Source organism: Bactrocera dorsalis, chromosome 1 (genome assembly GCF_023373825.1).
Source record: "Bactrocera dorsalis isolate Fly_Bdor chromosome 1, ASM2337382v1, whole genome shotgun sequence".
Classification (NCBI taxonomy): Eukaryota; Metazoa; Arthropoda; class Insecta; order Diptera; family Tephritidae; genus Bactrocera; species Bactrocera dorsalis.
Genome location: NC_064303.1, coordinates 12,395,637 through 12,415,997, shown reverse-complemented (window position 1 = coordinate 12,415,997; position 20,361 = coordinate 12,395,637). Strand labels below are relative to the sequence as shown.

At 32.7% G+C, this 20,361-nt stretch overlaps 3 protein-coding genes across 7 annotated transcripts; 2 read left to right on the top strand and 1 right to left on the bottom strand.

Moving 5' to 3' along the window:
* Positions 1 to 106: 106 nt before the first annotated feature.
* LOC105233575 (lysine-specific demethylase 6A) lies at positions 107 to 12,232 on the top strand. Of its 5 annotated transcripts, XM_011215689.4 has the most exons (15): positions 107 to 263; positions 338 to 741; positions 861 to 969; positions 3,389 to 3,564; positions 3,620 to 3,748; positions 3,820 to 4,045; positions 4,111 to 4,288; positions 4,436 to 4,744; positions 5,468 to 6,005; positions 6,543 to 7,396; positions 7,623 to 7,747; positions 8,003 to 8,422; positions 8,635 to 8,844; positions 8,970 to 9,096; positions 9,691 to 12,232. In XM_011215689.4, exons 1-15 carry the CDS (start codon positions 199 to 201, stop codon positions 9,901 to 9,903), a joined length of 4,083 nt encoding a protein of 1,360 aa, XP_011213991.2. In that variant the 5' UTR covers positions 107 to 198; the 3' UTR covers positions 9,904 to 12,232. The 5 variants fall into 5 exon arrangements, with proteins under 5 accessions (XP_011213991.2, XP_011213992.2, XP_049317490.1 ...); XM_011215690.3 differs by lacking the exons at positions 107 to 263; positions 338 to 741; positions 861 to 969 and adding an exon at positions 1,713 to 2,293; XM_049461533.1 differs by lacking the exons at positions 107 to 263; positions 338 to 741; positions 861 to 969 and adding an exon at positions 1,791 to 1,813.
* A 627-nt stretch (positions 12,233 to 12,859) lies between these two features.
* On the bottom strand, positions 12,860 to 13,789 carry LOC105233574 (28S ribosomal protein S7, mitochondrial). The gene is made up of 2 exons (XM_011215688.2): positions 13,632 to 13,789; positions 12,860 to 13,566 (listed from the first exon to the last, which is right to left on the bottom strand). The coding sequence occupies exons 1-2, from the start codon at positions 13,667 to 13,669 to the stop codon at positions 12,936 to 12,938; spliced, it is 669 nt and encodes a 222-aa protein (XP_011213990.2). The 5' UTR covers positions 13,670 to 13,789; the 3' UTR covers positions 12,860 to 12,935.
* A 209-nt stretch (positions 13,790 to 13,998) lies between these two features.
* Positions 13,999 to 14,846, top strand: LOC105233573 (BLOC-1-related complex subunit 8 homolog). Its single transcript, XM_011215686.4, has 3 exons — positions 13,999 to 14,155; positions 14,217 to 14,394; positions 14,463 to 14,846. Exons 1-3 carry the CDS (start codon positions 14,113 to 14,115, stop codon positions 14,779 to 14,781), a joined length of 540 nt encoding a protein of 179 aa, XP_011213988.1. The 5' UTR covers positions 13,999 to 14,112; the 3' UTR covers positions 14,782 to 14,846.
* Positions 14,847 to 20,361: the final 5,515 nt, after the last annotated feature.

Here is a 20,361-nt window from a genome sequence, read left to right as displayed (position 1 = left end):
AATATTGGCAAACTTGAAAAACACTATTTACTATTCACCCTGTTTTGTTGTAGTTATCCACTATATTCTTCCATTTTATGTAATGTAATTTCATTCTATTTGTAAGACGTATGAAAAGGTGGCAACGTACGGTATACCCTGTTTTTTGTTGCGAGTTTACACGTTTGTTTTAGTTGCCGTAGAATTTATTAAACAAAAATGGATTTTGATGCTGAGGACAATCTTACCGTGGAGGAAATGCACTTTATAGCCGACTTGGACAGGTGTGTTCCACATTGCATTTACTTTGGGCATACCATTTTATAATACTTTCAACAATTTCTTCCTAACTACACAGTCGCCAGTTTGGTTTTCTCAAATTGACAGCGCCTGAAAATGCAGCCATACGTATCATTGTTGAGCGTGCAGTGAAAATCTTACAAAAGGTTATTATATCAAGAAAAGAAGAGGAGCAAAGGGAAAAATTAGCAATAAAATCAGAGGATGTGCCTGAAGAATCAAACTCACATGTGATGAAGACAGAGCAGGGAAGTGATGAACTGTTTCAGGAAAACAGTACCCAAGTGCCTGTTGACTTACCAAGTCCCCAAAAGAAAGAAGACGAAAGTGCTAATCAAACATCTGCGGAAACTCCTACCACTAATCAGGAGAGTGGTAAAGATAAAAATAAAATTTCCGTAGATGTTTTGACTTATTGTAAGCTGGGACACCTTCATTTACTTCTTGATGAGTATGACGAAGGTATGAATATTTATTGCGCATGTTAAGGCATTGGAAGTTTGGACTTCTTTAATCAACTTTCCGCTTTTAATAAAATCATTCCAAGTGTCTATTGATAACTTCATATTTTTATATTCCAGCGCTTGCAGCTTATCAAAAGTATTATCAACTTTGTCCGAAGAACTGGAAAAATTTGCCTTTTCTGTATGGCCTTGGGATGGTTTATTTCCATTTTAATGCATTTAGATGGTAAGTAAGTAACCATTAAAAATAGTAGATGGGAACTAGGCTTGGAGTCTATTTTAGTAATCTTTGGCGTTATTTATTGTATAAAGAGTACACTCGCATAAATAATATATACATATATATTATATATACATATATGTCTTTATTTAAGTATCATTGTGAGTAGACAAATTTTTATAAGTGGAAAAAACATATACATAGATAAGTATGTTCGGTGTTTTTTTTATTTTTTTTTTTGCATATTTTCAATGATTTCCTTTAAAATGATTTCTAGTGCAATTTGGTTTACAAAGTAAGGATTATATTTAATTAAGCGTTAATCATGCCAATATATATATTTTATGCAATGCATGCTAATGTCAGTGCTATTATATATATTTTATATTCTCAGCTCTGGTTTTTTGTGTTTCAAGTTTATTTTACTTAATATTAAATATATTATACCACTACGTTTACCAGATTTACTAATTGCTAAATGCAATAAATGATATGTCCAATTGGAAACTACGAACCTAACAATATATGTATATGATTTTTGCAACTGTTATATAGTATTAATTACTTTTATTTTGTGTTATAAAACATATTTTTATTTTTTTTTTTTTATCAAATTCATTACCTATTTGTTTGGAATTTCCCATTTTATAAAGGTGTTGCCAATTAAATGAAGACAAACCATAATCAGACTTCAATGTTTAATGGAAATTGTTGGCAACACTATGCATAATATTTCCCATATTTTCTTTTTTAGTTCGCTAAACTCCTTCCGTAGGGCACGATGCACTGCCTTTGTGCGGTTGAGTCCGCCATATTTATTTCTCACTGCCATTGAGTGATTTTAATTGTAGTAATAAAAAAATAGAATTTAGTGTATTTGTAAGAAGTTAACAACACCAAAATTAACACAAGTACTATAACTCAAGTTTTTATGCATTATGTGGTTATTTATGATGAATAAATTTGTGAATAACTAACGAATATGTGTAATCGTTTTACGAATGATAAAACCGGAACGAAAAATATTTTATAAACTAACATAAATTCTAACACCGATATATCTTAGTGAAATAAATAAAATTACATTTTCGTATACAAATTTTTAAATCAATATAATATGTGCGAATAATGTAAACATAAAAGAATAATATTTCATAAAATACGTGAAAATTATTTGATGGTGTTAGTTTGTGTATACACCAATATTTCAAGAAGGGATCCACATCTAATGCATTTGTTTTCATGTACATCTACACGCTAACGCCTCATCTATGAAATATCTAATTTCCTCGTCATCTAAATAACTAAAAGAAAACTTATTAGAAAATACGTAAGTTAAATGGTAAAGTGTAATGATTTATGATTCACTATGTAAAATAAACATTATTTACTTTTTCACTTTGTCTGGCCAACAACAAAAAAAAAAACAGCTATATTCTTAACCCCATAAACAAGACAAACTTTGCAAAAGAAAACATTTTGATTTCGTAACCAATATATTCAAAACAAATTTTAAACCTATTAAATAATATTACATTTCTAAAAATTCATTAGAATTTTTCTATTGCATACATATAAAATGTATGTGGATTGTCTGGTCACGTAGGCACTAGTGTTTCACTGCTGCAAAGTCTAGTAGAGCAACACTTACATATGTATGTACACATAACAGAGTATGCGCTAGTGCATAAATGTGCATCTTGGGGTGGTACGAAAAGGGATTTTTTTATTATTTATTACTTTTTTGAACTTGTAAAGTTTTTTTTTGTGTTTTCATATTTGTTTGCAAAGCTTTCGCTACTGCATATGAAACAAAATGTTTGACCATATATACATATGTACATGCATTTTTGTATATACATATATAAGTTTTGATATATATAGTATATAACCCCACACAGGGCGGAAACAGAAACAGTTACAAACAATATATCCCCTTGCGAGGGTACGTAGATGTATTCTATGAGAGGCATACGTATTAGAATGTTTTTATGCCGCTATTTCGGAGGCTTTAGAGATTTTCAACATTAACGGAGATAATTGTTGTAAATTTGGTTTACATAGTACAAACAATAATTTTGTAAAAGAAACAGAGTGAGGTAAGATTAAAGAGTTGATTTGATTTTAAAATAAAATGTTCCAAATATTTTAAGATACATTTATTAAACGATTTTATAATTGCTGAAAAAGAACAAGAAATCAAGTTAAATAACTAAAGATGATTTTTTTAATATAATGCTAATATCGCTATGAAAATGTAATAATAGAATAGAAGAAATATATGAACGTTACTTCATACAGTATTGGTGATTTGTGAGTTATAACTGAGTCTTAAGCACTTAATTAATTATAAGTAAATTGTTGATTAAATTTTTAAAAAATAAAACATATACAATTTTCAAATTTTATAATTTCTGTTTTTTAGGTCTATTAGAGCGTTTAGAAGTTTACTTTATCAAGACCCGAATTTTTTGCGGGCTAGTGAAGCACATTTACGCATTGGGCTTATGCTAAAAGTCTTTGGGGAGTATAAACTATCACTTAAACATTTGAAGTTAGCCCAAATTGACAATTCTCCATGTACATTTTCTAAACTACAAAGTAAGTATATATTTGCAAGCTTAAAAAAATTTTAAACAAATATTATTATTTTCAGTAAAATTTCACATTGCCCATCTATATGAAGTTCATAATAAGCATAAAGCGGCCAAAGAGGCCTACGAGCATCTTCTTAATAGTAAAGAGCTGACATTGGAATTGAAAGCAGATATATATAGACAATTAGGTATGTATGTGTATTACGTTAATTTTCAAAAATATAATTTTAATGAAAACAAAAATATTTCCTCTTATAAGGATGGATGTATCATTGTGTGGAATCATTAGGAGATAAAAAACAACGAGATAATTATGCAATAATATGTTTACAAAAGTCAATTGAAGCAAATCCGAAATCAGGACAATCACTGTATTTATTAGGCAGATGTTATGCGGGTATTAATAAAGTTCACGACGCATTCATAGCTTACAGAAACTCTGTGGAAAAGAGTGAAGGAAACGCCGATACATGGTGTTCTATCGGGTATTATATTTTTAAATGAGTTAAATTGCAAATATTTAATAATACGTATTTTTCGACTTTTATAGAGTATTATATCAGCAGCAAAGTCAACCGACAGACGCGCTTCAAGCGTATATATGTGCAGTTCAACTCGACAAGAATCATAAGGCGGCGTGGACAAACCTAGGAATATTGTATGAGAGTTGTGGTCAACCAAGAGATGCGTATGCATGTTATTTAAATGCAACAAGAAGTATAAAAAATGTTAGTTAATTATCAATATCAAGTAACAACTACACTTTTTAAAGTAATTTTTTTTAATATGTCCAGTGATAGATTTTTGTTATTGATATATTCATAAATTGATTGTTTGCTTTCTTATAAGTAATATATTACTAATAATCTTTACAGAATACCCAACCAAAGGCTACAGTTAACGATAGCAAAGCTGGAAATTTAAATCTTAAACTACGTACCACAGGAAACTTAACTTCACGAGAGTGTCAAGGCTTGGGTAAAGGATTGTCTCAACGTATAAAATTTTTAGAAACTCAATTAGCCCAAGCGCCTATGCCAAGTATTACTTCAAAAAGAAGACAACTTTGTTCAATTGAAGAAGCTTGGAATTTACCAATTTCATTGGAAATGAGTTCGAGGCAACAACACCAGCAAGCTACACAAGTGCAGCAACGTCAATATGGCAAAAGTGCTCACGGTTCGGTAAGTTAGATTTTCATAATTTCTCGTATAGTAAATCTAATTGTTTGCGATTTAGGCTTTTTAAAGAAATTTAATCGTTTGGCTACTGTTTTTTACGCAAAATTGAGAGTGTTGCATAGTGTTCGGAATGCAGTTATAGTAATAATTCTTAACTTATTGTTTCCAATGCTAATAAATGAAATTACCTTTAACAATATTAAGAATTGGGTACCTGCATGACTTTAGGTATTTACATGAGTTTTTTGCCTTTTTAGTTACCATTCTGATTAATATACTATACTGGTGGGTCCTATAATTTATTTTTGTTTTTAAATTTTTGTAAATAGTTTTATTTAAAAGTTGAATAACAACTGTATATCATAAGTTAATTATACGCAATTAAATAATCTTAATTTTGAAAAATAAATTTATAATGGTTTGAACCTTTATTGCCATATAAATATATATTAAAATTGTGGAAACCCTGTCAAAAAAAATTATAATTTTGTGGCAACGTCGCAGAAGTAAAACTAGAAAAACTATTGGCAATGTTGCGTAGGAAACGTGTTCATTTCCTTCCATTTCATTTTTGTCAGGTTAAGTGAAAGGTTCGTGAAAATACCACTTCCAGTGGTTTTGTAAATTGGAGAAAGATATTTTCATATTCAATTTATTTATTTGCATGAAAAAATTCACTTGCATTAAAAAATATAATCAATCGAATATTTTTCAATATAATTTAAGGTAATTCAGGGCCCACCACCACCATATCCACATACACATCAGAATATAAATAATGTACCAACAAAGCGTTTCAAAGATGAAGCCCTCCAACAAACCGAGTCCGGCAATCGCCCAGCGCAACCGGCTTTCTTCCTTTCACAGCAACAACTACAAACTTTACAATTTTTGCAACAAAACCAAAGCACACTTAATCATCAAGAGCAGGCGTTGTTCCAACAACTCAGCAGTCAATATCGCCTTATGCAACAATATCAACAAGCAATGAGACAGCAGAACACGTGTCAATTGCCGCAAAATGTACAAGCGCAACAATTGCAATCGCCGTCGCTGCAACCAGCGACAGGACAACCTATACACTCCACAGCGTCATCTTCGTTAACGACTGGAAATATAACTGAAGCGACGTCGAGTACGAATGCACCTCCCGCATACGCTGGAACGCGTGATGATCAAACAAAAGCAGTCGTGCCGAAGCCATCCACATCATCTATTGAATCTGGAGTTCTGACGCAATTGTCACCAAGTAATGATCAATTGGGTAAGTAAACTGTACGTATTGAATAGGTTTTAAAACACGTGTTTCCACGTGCATAAGTCTATGCACATTAGCTTCATCTTCATTCATTTTATAAATATATACGTTTAATAGTTTTGAGTAAAAGTTTAAAATATGGCTTTAACATGAAATAATAAAAAGTTAGTCATGATTATAATATAATAGTCATAGTAGATGTAATTAATAAAAATTTAAATATACTTAAATAGGTTAATAATTATTTATAAAAATGTCCGCAGATATACTTTGGGGTGAACACTTTAGTAGCACTCTGATTGCCCCTCTGACGGAAAATTATGAGATTGCACATGGGTCTTGCTAAATCCGATATGTGCACTGCTGATAGTGTATATTTGATAGAAGACCAACAAATTATTATATTTATTTTTAGTTAGTTGACACAAAACATAAAAGTTAAAGTCGATACAACAAATGATGTATTCATTTACAGTGTTTTAAATATGCTATTTATTGGTGTATATACTTTTCTAACATTTGCTTCTATCTACTTTAATTTAGGTGTCAGTGATCAGGAGCTTCAGGTGTTTCTCTCACAAAAAGGTTTAACCTCAACGTTTGCTGAAGATCTTTTAAAGACATTTAACCCTGATAACCTAGATATTAAGGAAGAAGATATAGATGGCACTACTGAGGATTTATTCAATGGCCTCGATAAGAATTTATCCACCGCCGATAAAAGCAATACACGCACATCCATCGCCAGCGGCCAGCAACCAACAGGCGAAACTAACAGTACAGAAACTGCTGGTGCCGTCAAAGAAGAAACCGATGCGGAACAAAACTCAGCCGATATAAAATCGGAAAATTTTCATGGAGATGAATATGATGATCGAGATAAATATGATGATGATCTGGAAGAGCCTTCGAAATTTAGCATACAAATGGATTCGAAACAACTGATTGCAGCTGTTAAAAATCTATCGCTTGAAGAACCCCCGCCCCATTGTTCCGTATTACATATAAATGCGCCACCGCCTTCGCCGCCAGATTGCCCGCCACAACGTCTTACCCGTGAACAACTACTGCCGCCCACACCATCCGTACATTTGGAGAATAAGAAACACGCTTTCAGTCCGCAACTGCAAGAGTTTTGCCTCAAGCATCCTATAGCTGTAGTACGTGGCTTGGCTGGTGCACTCAAATTAGATTTGGGTCTATTCTCCACCAAAACCCTCGTCGAGGCCAATCCCGATCATAGTGTTGAGGTACGCACACAAGTGCATCAGTCACCGGATGAGAACTGGGATGCGTCCCAAGCAAAACGTGTTTGGGCATGCATATCGCACCGTTCGCATACGACTATCGCAAAATATGCGCAATATCAGGCGTCCAGCTTTCAAGATAGTTTAAAGGTTTGTATTTTTGAATTTGAATGTCTTTTTTTGTATACTTATTGTAAAATGATGATCACATTTATTTTATAACTTTCGTTCTACATAGTAAAGAATGTTGATGATAATTAAATAACTGATAATGCATTAAAATATTTTGATGCTTTCGCTAATATAAGAATTTAAAAATTTTAATGTTTTTCAATTAAATTCAATTCAATTCAAAAATATATCATTCCCTTTACAGGATGAACATGATAAAGGACCAACTGGCGTACCAACAATGTCCGATTCAGATTCTAAAGATTCAGTGAGCAATTCCAACGTTAGTGGCAAGCGGAAAAAGCTTAAAAATGGCAACAAAATGTTGAGGTAATTGCATTAAAAATTAAAAATCAACCTAAAATATTTTGCACTTATTAATCTAGTATTGTCGTTACCCCTAGTCAATATTATTCATCAAAGTGCTATAGCAAAGCAGGGTCTTTCGCTAACACCGTTTTTAAATATTTATAAATGAACGGCGTTTGATAGTAGGGCCCTCGACATTTAAACAAATTAAATTATTTTTTTTTTTATCAAACTTAACTAGCTTTTAAACATACGATTTTTTTTTGCATTTTCCAGATTTGGCACTAATGTCGATTTGTCGGATGAACGGAAATGGCGTTCACAACTTGCCGAATTGCAAAAACTGCCGGCATTTGCGCGCGTCATATCGGCCGCCAATATGTTGTCACATGTCGGTCATGTCATTTTGGGCATGAACACGGTGCAGTTGTACATGAAAGTGCCGGGTAGTCGTACACCGGGTCATCAGGAGAATAACAATTTCTGCTCGATAAATATAAACATTGGTCCGGGCGATTGTGAGTGGTTTGCCGTGCCCGATGCTTATTGGGGTGGTATACATAATCTGTGCGAAAAAAATAATATCAGCTATTTGCACGGTTCGTGGTGGCCGGTGTTAGAAGACTTGTATAAGGAGAATATACCCGTTTATCGTTTCATACAACGGCCGGGCGACTTGGTTTGGGTCAATGCAGGGTAAGTTCACTCAAATCATAATTTTATATTTTTGATAATGTGTGCGGTCCGCTCAAATGATGTTAAACACAAATCAAATACTAACTTTCGTTCTACTGAAAAAAGTTGTGTAGAGATTGAGTTATCTGATATAAAGCGTGCACACACCAATCAAATAGCTTTATTTGTTGTAGATAATAATAATAAATTATATATATTCACTCCCATTGCAGTTGTGTACATTGGGTGCAGTCAGTCGGTTGGTGCAATAATATAGCATGGAATGTGGGCCCACTGACGGCGCGTCAATATTCCTTAGCGGTTGAACGTTATGAATGGAATAAACTGCAAAACTTCAAAAGTATTGTGCCCATGGTGCATCTCAGTTGGAATCTCGCTAGAAATATTAAGGTTTCAGACCCAAAACTGTTTGAGCTTGTCAAGTAAGTAACATTCTGATCACCTTTTATGCTATTAAAATTAACAAATATGTTTGAAAATGTGGCAACACTCTTTTTACTATTATTTCAATGTTTATAATTAACACCTCAATCTTCTCAATTTACAGAATGTGTCTGCTGCAGACACTGAAAAATGTTGTGCACACCTTGGAGTATGTAAAATCGAAAGGTGTGGAAGTGCGCTTCCATGGGCGTGGAAAAAATGAAGCCTCACATTATTGTGGACAATGCGAGGTAAGTGTCACGCCACTCGTTTGTAGTTATTATAGTTATTTTCTGCATATCCGCGGATATACTTTGGAGTGAACACTTTAGTAGCACTCTGATTGCCCCTCCGACGGAAAATTATGAGATAGCACATGGGTCTTGCTAAATCCGATATGTGCGCTGCTGATAGTGTACATTTGATGGCAGACCAACAAATATACATACATATATATTTAGCTTTAATTATGTGGACAGAAAGCGTAATTGTTGAAATTCGATCCTACAGATTCATTTTTTACCCCGAGCTGCTATGTAATCGCGCACATACTAGTGGATACTTAGTTGTTTTTTTTAAGGTTAGGTGATTTTTTTACGATACAATTTTTTTAGGATTGGCGATTTTTTTATGATACAATTGTTTTGTTGTTAGGAAAACAACGGAACCGCAAGATTTCGCTCAAAAGCAGAAAAATCAAATTTTGAAACTTTTTACCGATCCCAAAATCAGAATTGAAAATTTAATTTTTTGTTATTTTAATTTCTTACTGTAAAAATACTTTGTATAACGTATTTTCTAGTTAATCTCTGTATTTACTAATTCTGCATTTTCTTCCTTTGCAGGTTGAAGTTTTTAACATTTTATTTATACGCGAACAAGAGAAGCGTCACGTTGTGCACTGTATGGCCTGTGCACGTAAGCTATCACCAAATTTGCAAGGCATCGTTTGTTTGGAGGAATATCGTTTAAGCGAACTTTTACAAATATACGATGCTTTCGCGTTGTATAAAGTACCACAGACACTGCCACAAAGTCCGAATTCGTCGAATATTTAATATTATAAGAATTATATTAACGTGTATGATGAGAATGACGAACAAGATGATGTCGTCGATGATGTTTGATGCTGATAATGGTATATTGATAAAGACATTCGTTAGTTGATTTGCATATAAATATATATATATTTTTTTCTGTAGTTTGTCGGATATATAGGTCTATTGCTAATATTAAATAATTATACAATTTTTATAATAGACAACAACAAAAATGCACTGGTATTATACTTACGTAGGCATATTTTTATAATATTATACAAAATACAATTTCATTTTTAGCAAGTTTACGAGTAAATTTATGCTCTTTCATATAGACGATTAGCACTATATACATACATAAATCATCATTGTTCTACGTAATTTTATTTCTTAGACACTTAAGGCATTTCTCATCTATACGACACATATATAAATAAGTATATAATTATACATGGTACATGTGCGAAAGTTATATACAAAAAATACATTTGAATAGTAGTAATTACACCTAGCTATTTAATTTGTTCTTAAAAAAAACATTACAAAACATGCATATATACGTACTACATACATACAAATCTTGAAAGCACATGCAAAATATGTTTGCGCAATGTGGATTTTATTTTTGTATTGCAGAATTGATTCCAATTGTGTATTTTATTTTTTGCGTTGCATAATTAATTAAAATTGTGCATTTTATTTTTTGCGTTGCATAATTAATTCCAATTGTGTATTTTATTTTTTGCGTTGCATAATTAATCAAATTGTGTATACCAAACCAAAATATCACACGAAAAATAGTGAAAAATATGAGTTAACTTATTTAAATTGAATACAAATAATACAAGCGTTATTTTTATTTTAACCAAAATTTGTATAAGTCATAAACACAATTTGAAAAAAATTATATTCACAAACCACAAATGCGTAAATTAGTTGCTACAAAACTGTTAGGTTGTTTCATTAGTGTAAAAGCGAGTTTTAGTTAAATTGATAATAGAAAACGTAATCATGTTTGCTAAGTTTATAAATACAAAAACACTTATACATATACATATAAATATAAGAAAAAGCAAAAATTATAACTTAAAAATCAAACTGCTTTTATAAATTATGACATATTGTCTTTAACAAACAAGCAAAAACACAAACATACATATACACCAAAAACGTATGCATGCATATAAATAAAGCGCTACGAAGCATTTGAATATGACGATTTTTTCATATATTCAAAAATTAAGAAGCATAGCGCAAGCTCAAAATAATATCGAAAATAACAGCGCTGCAGCATAAGCATACAAACAAACATATAATATATAGAACCTGTATATGTAATTTATGATCTCAATAAAAAAAGTAATGAGGACGAAATAGCAAAATACAAAATGTAATTTCAAAAAACAAAAATTTAAATAAAAAACACAAAAAAACATAAAACAAACGGTTGAACGTGTGCTGTATAACAAGTAATAAAATTGTAAACAAAAGAAAACAACAAATCTTCAGGCCCGATATCATTTCTAGTTTAAAGAGAAAAAGAGGAAAATATAAGAAAAAGCCTGGGAAACAAACGAATATATTTTTATAATTACAAGGAAAAATATAAAAATATATTTTAGAAGTACGTACATATATATACATATATATATATAGCATACATACACACATAAGTGTTCAATATTTGAAAAAGAGATGGAGAAACAAAAAAATAAAAGCCGACCATGTCTGGCTAAAAGCAAATATACCCAATTCATTTTAACTGGCGGTCCGTTTCACAACGTGTTTTGTTCGAAATACTATACATAAGTATATTTTGCCATAAAAAAAAATTAAGCAAACAGTCCAAAATGTTCATTTGGTAAATATGTCAAGTATGCGCTAAATATTGCTTATGCGCCAAAAAGTATGTTTCTTTTTCGTATTGTATACATATTATTTATAGTATTGGTGTGTGTCTAAGACAGGTGCTAAAAATAAGAAAAAACAAAAAATTGTGTGCGAAATTCTGTAAGATAAGTTAACAACAATTTTAGTTAAATTTGAAACGGGCTTAGCCAATGCATAAGGTAGCCGGCTGGATTAAGTCCGACATTCTTTATGGCTGCGTTTAATGTAAATATATTTATTAATAGTCGATTTCTTGGTATCCAAATGTATTGTATTTAACGATAATCGCGTCTGTATTGCGCCATCCGATTTGTGAATGATGGCGCCAGCTCACGTTTTCATTTAATTTAATATTCTTTACGTAAAAAAAGAAGAGAATAAAAAATATTTCATGCGTATTACTGTATAATTTATACGTAGTGTGAAATTAATAAATAATACAAGAAAATTATACAAATATTGTGTTTTTCTTAACAATAACGATTGTATATGCTGAAGAGGGTATTCAATTTGTGGCGAAAATTGTAACACTCATAAGCAAACGTCGCGGACCATGTATTATCAACGTGATCAGCTGATCAGTTATGATTGACCGTCTGTAAACACGTGAACCAGTCTCTCAGGGTTTGAGACGTCGATCTAAATTTTTTCCTCAAGAAGCTGCTTATTTGTCGAAACCGTCGATATTGGGCCGCTTATAACAGCCGTACAAATTGACTGATCAAAATATTGTAGCCAATACGTTTCCACGACAGTCGAGTGTAAATAACCGGAACGGGTTTGAATTTTTATCCATTCAAGGACTGTCAACTTGGCACCATTCCTCGAAATTACTTCAAGAATGTTTTCTGGCGATACAACAAAAACTGATCAAAATCTTGAATGAAAACTTTTTTTAAATTTTTTTTTAGGATATTATAGCTTTAGTCGAAACGAAGTTAATGTTTTTCTTGTTAGAGATACAAGTATTCGTTGTCTACAACAAACTCAAAAAATTATGAACGAGTAACTGTATATAAAAAAATACCTCCTATAACTTTTCCCGCACAGCTTGATTGCATTCTACTCACAAAAATTTCCCACATTTCAAATTTTGTTATGTTTATTTTGTGATTATTTTACATTAAGCACCACATTTTAAAAAACTATTCAACAACTTTTTAACTCCATCTGTAATGAGCATAGGCGCGATTGGCTTCGCATTGTCGATGCAAGTCATTCTTCTTTTTCACCACACGGCCTTGATTATAAGCCGCATCTAATACTTCCCACGCCAATTTTTCTGGTAAATGCACCTTTCGCTCCTTTTCTCTGGCTGCTTCCAATATCCATTTCATGGCCAGAAAATATGATCGTTTTTCAGTCACCGGAATGGGCACTTGATATTTGACGCCACCACGTTTGATTGCTGTCAACTGTAAGAGTGGTCGGCTATTTTCAATTGCTTTAATCAACAATTGTTCCGGATCGGCAATTATCGTGTCCTTTGCATCGGGATTCAAGTTCATGCGCTCGATTTGTACGCGTTTCATACATTCAAATGACTTAGTAAGCAATTCTCTGGCTAGTTTCTTGTTGCCACCTTTTGTTATATAATTCACCATTTTGTTCACCAATTCGTTGTAAAATATTGATTCGGATTCATCGTTCTTGGCTGCTTTAATTGGCATATGTGACAACTTGATGTACTCATCAGTTTCTTTAAGATTCAGCTGCTTCTTTTTCGAGAATATTGCTTCAATATAATGCGGCGGATATGCCGACATTCCACGCGTGAAGGCACATACCAAGCTGGAAAAGATTGATGTGGTTTTATTACATCTGGCAAAAGTGAAATCAAACTGTTCTAAATTTACCTGTGTGGCACCAAGCGGCTGCACAGGCTGCGTAACATTTTCAGTCACGAAATTGAGTTTTTATTAGGTAAACAGAAGCAGCAACTCAATTTATTTTATTCAAGAAATAGCAGATGTTGTTGTGATGAAAACAATTAATCGATAAGTTAAAGAGTAGTGAACAAAGTATCCTGCGTGTAGATTTTTATTTTTTCCGTCATAGTATTTTTTATGCATATTTTTGCTCTAAATTTTATTTCATAATTAAAATATTATTTTCGAAACGCAATGCTAGATTAATTACGCTTTATTCAATATGTTAATAATGTTAATATATGCCAGCTTATGATTGTTATACAAAAAAGTCACAACACTGTTTCCACGAGTTATCGATACCTTTGTTTTTACATCTATCAAAATACAGCTGTTTCAGTATTGATTATCTTATTCTTTGTTTATAAATATTAATTCCAATTCCAATAGGAAGCACTAAAAAGACGATATGACACCACAGGACGCAGATTTAGCATTCAAAACCAAGAAAAGTAAGTAAATTTAATTTTTTCAAGTGGAAATGACAATAATGATTTTATTACAATTTTATAGCTTCTGAAAAAATATGCGAAAACATACATATTGTAGCCAATGATCCATCATTGGCATTTTTTCGCATACAGGAGCATGTAAGGAAGGTGCTACAACCAATTTCAGATAAACGGGCGGAAGTTATACAGTTGCAAACGAATTTACAAGGTCATTGCTATGACATGGAATACGCAGTTGGGTATGCATAAAAACTTTACTGTTTGTAAAAAAAAAATAAAATATAAAATACTTTAAATAAATTTTTAGTGCCGTTAAGGGTGTGGAGCATTCTGAGGCTATTTTCAAAAATATACAAGAAATGATAAAAACTTCAATATTTCTTAAACAACAACTAAAGTATGGTGAACTAAAGAACAAGTCAAAGAAGGACACAACTAGTAACTCCGTTTATAAGCGTTTCTCAGCTCATTTAACATTGGATTTGCCGGAATTGCCGGATTTTAGTGGCGTTATGCGCGAAACTAGTCAACGGGTAGAAACTATGATGACATCCACATCCAGAGACAACAATGTACCACAAAGTAGTACCAGCGAATTGCAGAGATCGTATACTACATTACATTAAAGTTGAAGTTAGTTAAGTAAAATAATTATTAACAAATATTTGTTCTATCTATTTATAATTTTTTTACCACTAGTTTTAAATTATAAAAAATTAAAAAATATAATTTAAGGTTTATAAGGTTTATAAAATCAAAATTATTTCTTACTTACTTTGTTATAATTGAAGATTGAATAATAAGAGTATAAAAGCGTACGAAAAAACGCACAGTTCTTGTTGTTTATTATATATCTATGTCCATACATACATATATGTACATATAGTATGTCGTTTTACAATTCAATTGTATACAATATGTACATATGTACACTTTTCCATAAAACACATAAAATAGGGACGCACTTGCAATATTATACTTTGTTATTGTATAAGCCACGTACAATCAAAACATCTTTGAAATGATTTTTTTTTTGCAGCTGTTGAAATGTTGCTCCACAATATTGCACGAGTGTGTATAAAAATAGGAACTAAAAGCGCTCCTCCTACCCTAAACATATATATGTATGTACGTATAAACATACTTAAGTACATATATACATACATATTTACGCTTTCTACACACATATCATTTTCTTTCCAGACTGTTTAAAATTTCATTAACGCCTACATAGTCCTGAATTCGAATTATCGAATTATACCCCGGCATCATACAACTAAATATATTAATTTGGACTGACAATGACTTTTATATAATAAAAAACCCAACTCTCAATAAGCATCTCGGCAGTGACCAATGTCTGTCACCTTGACAGAATTCCAAATAATGGGGTGTTTGTTTAATATGTACGTAATTATGATTGAAAAATAAAAAAAAAACTACCAATTCTTATTGAAAATATTTAAGATAAAGATGCAATTCACAGAACATTTCACTCTTTATTAGTATGAAATTTTTTTGTGTCCAGAGCTTTGTCTTAATCTTGCTTTGATATCCGGAAGAAATTAATTATATACAAAAATTTAATTGCCTCATAAAACACGTGTTATAAGGTACCTATAACTGAAAGAGAATTGTATAACGGACTATAATAGTTACTTTTTTCTCGACTGCCCTGCTTTCGTTAGACTAATTGCTTGGATATCGTAACTTCCGAGCCACCTAAACACTGGCCAGGCATGGTGCCGGGTTTTCTTTTATAGAGCCAGCAGCAAGGCAGCTTGCGCTGAAGTCATCTTCAGACTTTTAAATCACATCACATTGAGGCGCGAAAGTCACCTGAGCCACCACTGACCAGGCACGGTACCTGCTTTTCTTTTATAGAGTCAGCGGGCAGCCAGTTTCCGTGAGGTCACCTCGAGACTTTGAAATCACATCACATTGAGGCGCATGAGCCACCTAAGCACAACGCCTGAATTTTTTATAGATTTGTTGTTCTTCAGACGGGTAATTGATACTCGAACTTCTTTATCGTCATTGAAGCCCCGGCGGCCCAGCTTTTCAAGCTTTTCGTACTCACTCATTTTGCCCTCTCTCGTTTTTTATTTGCAAATGCGACTCGCTTCTTTCTACAACTCTCGGATCCTCAATTCCAAATACCGGATTGAAAAATAAAATATATTCTAAAATATATACTTTACTGGGCGCACTGGTCGCCAATCTATGTATTCTTATTAAAAAATAAAAATGTTTTTTTTAGTCCCAAAATCGGGAAATTTTAATCCAAAGTTTTCGAATCAAAAAATTTTCAACCCCGATCGCAAGTCATTGTACGAGTACGCTGTTCCTCTTAAAGTTTAATAAAAATAAATGATGAGCTATCAAAGTGAAGTGAAGTTTGTTACAACTAATCGTTTTATATTATTAAACTTTTCATCTAGAGATAAACTATTGGTCAATTTACAGTTGCAGGGTATCGACAATTCAGCATTGCCGAAATTATTTTCAGCAAACTCATATTTTTCCTGGCATGCATTTTTTAAACGGTGCCTAATCGCAACATCAAGCTTAAAGGTATTTCTATATGTACATACATACATACGTATTTAAGTATATGCGTATGTAAATGACATTTTTTAAATTTTAGCGCGAAGAAAGATTTTTCCATTTCAGCATTGAATAAACGCTGATTATCTCAAGAAATAACCTTAGTTTGTGCATTAAGCGTATTAAAAAATCTGAGTCAAATATTCAAACTTGCATATACCCTATATGCACATAAATATGTATGAACATATGCAGGTACATATATAAAAAAAAGTGTGTGTATGTATGCCTTTGTAATAATACTGAAAGTGCTGAAATAAACTCTGATTACGTACTCGTACAGAGGAATAGTGCTTACACAATCAGTTTTGAAAATGCAATGCAGCAATCAGCTAAATTTTACTCTTGTAGTATTTTCCATACAGAAAGAATTTTTATAGCTGCAGAATATCGCGTCACCCATGGCCCAGCTGCCGATGCCGATGCCGAATTTGAGATCGCAAACGGTGCAGAAATGCTTTAAGGAATTAAGTGCATGTATTTGTATATACATATGTATGTGCATATGTATGTATGTATATGTATACATAAGTATAGCTACGTCATTCACATTGCCTTTCACAGCTTAAATAATAATTATTATTAATCGTGACAATATTTATATTTTCATTGTTGACCTGCCTTTAATCATGATTATTACGAGGACAAAAAGTTTATCCAGCAACGACTATCCATTAGCACACAATATCAAATCACTGCGTCGCTTTTCGACATAAAACAAGAAAACCCGTATACATACCCGTGTACTTCTGCTGCACCGAATGGCTTAAAAGGGTACAAAAAGATCGTTATCTTAATTAGGATTGGCTTGTTCGTATGGCAGCTATATGCTATAGTGGTCCGATATCGGCGATTCTGGCTATTAAAACGTTTATTGGGGAGAAAAAGACATGCGCAAAATTTTAGATCGATACCTCAAAAATATAAAGGGTGGGCCATCTAACGTTTTAAATTTGAATTATCTATATTTCGACATTGGAAACATCAAATACCATTCGGAAAGTGACAGATATTCAGTAAAAAGTCTAAAATTTACGAAACGGGTCGCTATTCACTATTCTACAGTTCGCAGATTGGGCAGAAGATCGTTTGACCGAGGATGGTAAATTTTACCGAAAAATCATATTTTCGGACGAGGCTCATTTCCACCTCGATGGTTACGTTAACAAGCAGAATTTTCGCATTTGGGGCACAGAAAACCCGCTTGGAATCGTCGATTTTGGTCTGGTGGAATCATCGGCCCATTTTTATTCGAAAATGAAGAAGGAACCGTAACCATCAATCACCATTGATCGCGATATCGCGCAATGTTAAACGAATTTTTCTTCAAGCAAATTGAAGAGGAAGACTTGGACAACATTTGGTTCCAGCAGGACGGCGCTACGTGCCATACAGCAAACGCTACACTCAATCTTTTACGTCCTATCTTCGAAATTTAAAATTTTATATGGCCCACCCTATACTAATAAAATGTGCCCTGAAATTCATTAAGGTACCTAATATATTATCACCAATCATATATAGTAGAGTCACCCGGATGTTATATGTTTATTATATTGGGGCTAGGACAAGTTCTCGCCTAATTTTATCCATTTTCATTGAGATAACTCACATGTTGGACGATACATGCGGTATGCAGTCACCTGGAAGTTCGAAAATAATTGTATTAGGGAGCTAAGGGAAGATGTACCATTGTCAGGAAAGGACTAACCCTGAATTTCACTGTTACATACCAATGCGAGAAGTATGTCACGTACCAAATTTGGTTGATATCGGTCGGGAGTATCCCGAGATATGTGATTTCATCTAAAAGTGAGCGGTGCGATGCTTATCGTCCAGTTTTTCCCCCGGGTCCTATTAAGCGTTTTTATGGTAAAAAATGACTTTTTTTGCGAATTTATTTCTTAAATATGGATTGAGTAATTTTATTCGGACCTTTTGTACATTATTGTATGTACAAAAATGTTTAAATTAAAAAAAAATATCAGAAACCGCCTGGGGGAAGATTTGATTATAATTTGACTAATTTTTTTCCTTTTTCATTTTCGGATAAGCCGAACTTATGGTGAACACCACAAAGTGTTTTTTCAAGACGTTCTGAGAGAAGCTCTGTAACCCCCTTTCTCAATATTTCAATATTTCTGCTTGAAAAAATTACCCTAGATTGTCAAAAGTATGCTCAATAAAATACCTAGAGCTTAGAGGGCTCATGTTTGGTGCATAACTAGATAGAAATCTATTTTACTTTCCATATCGGATTAATTTGAAAACCCTTCACTAACTTATTTTCCAGTAAAGTTTTTCTGGAATTTCTTTTGTCCCTTTTTTAACAAAAGTGCCTTCAATTTTAAGTGAAGAGCCGACATCAGGTCCACATAATAGAACCGCCTTGAGTTTCGTACCGTCAAGTATAGTTATTTCAGTAGCATGCTTTAAAGAAAGGAAATTTTAGAAAATTGCTATTTTTCCGTAACAAAAATGACAATTCTCTAAACAATTCAATATTCCTATACGTTGAGCAAACTGTCGATCATGTCAAAAATCCAAATCTGGTGGAATTTTTTAAAATTAAAAACAAAATAATATACTTAAAAAGTACTAACTACCTCATTAAATAAAAAAAAATAAAATATGTTAAATTATATACTAAATAAAAGGCCAATACATAACAATATATAAAATAATTATTAAAATATAAAAAGAAAAAAGTATAAAGCAAACTTATTAATAAAGTTTTATATTACGTCACACCATTAGTATTTCTTAAAAAATTTAATCTTTCGTAAAAATGAATATAACTATCTATTGTAAACACTGTCTTCCTGCTAAATATAATTTCAATCAACTAAAATCTTTATCAAGTCTGTTATTTTCCACTCCGCACCGCTAGTTATTACAATTCCGATTGCAATATTATTTTTAACCAACTGCGTCATGCAGATAAAAGGTGTTTTGGTTTGAATACCAAAATATTATTGTTAACGTTAGAGAGCAAAATTTTTCGTAGGGTCAATAATTGCACCGAATTTCAACCATTGGTATATAAATATTGATGACCAGGGTTATTTTTCTTCGTACATAGCAGGGAGACTGATTACTTTGTGTTGTTTTTCAGATATAATAGAAGGGTTCAGGTCAGGGTTCAGGTCCTATCATGTTGGTGTATGAAGCGGAGCTGGCGAACTTGGCTATGTTCAGCCGTTCTATACACTCCTGCACCAGTAGCGATCGATCACGAACGCAGATATCGATTTAAGTGCCGCTTGACTGTCTCTGAGTATCCCTATCCCATAGCAGTAGCTCGAGAGCGGAATCATTCCATTTAGCCTCGCTGCTAAGGGTAACCTTGAGTTTCTTAATAAAGTTTATTCTTTTGGTAATTCTCCCATGGAAGAAGGGCCAATGCTATTTCGCCACTTAAGTATTTAATACGCTGGGATGAGATTACCTTAGCCCTGAGTTCTAGCATGACTTCAAGTGCTGTTGACACGCAGACTGCGGCGAGTCTTTGCAGCTTCGATAGTTATTGTTCTGCCAAAGTCTTCGATGCTTTCAAGTCCCAAGCCACTACTGCAGACGTGATAATCGGTCGCATGATT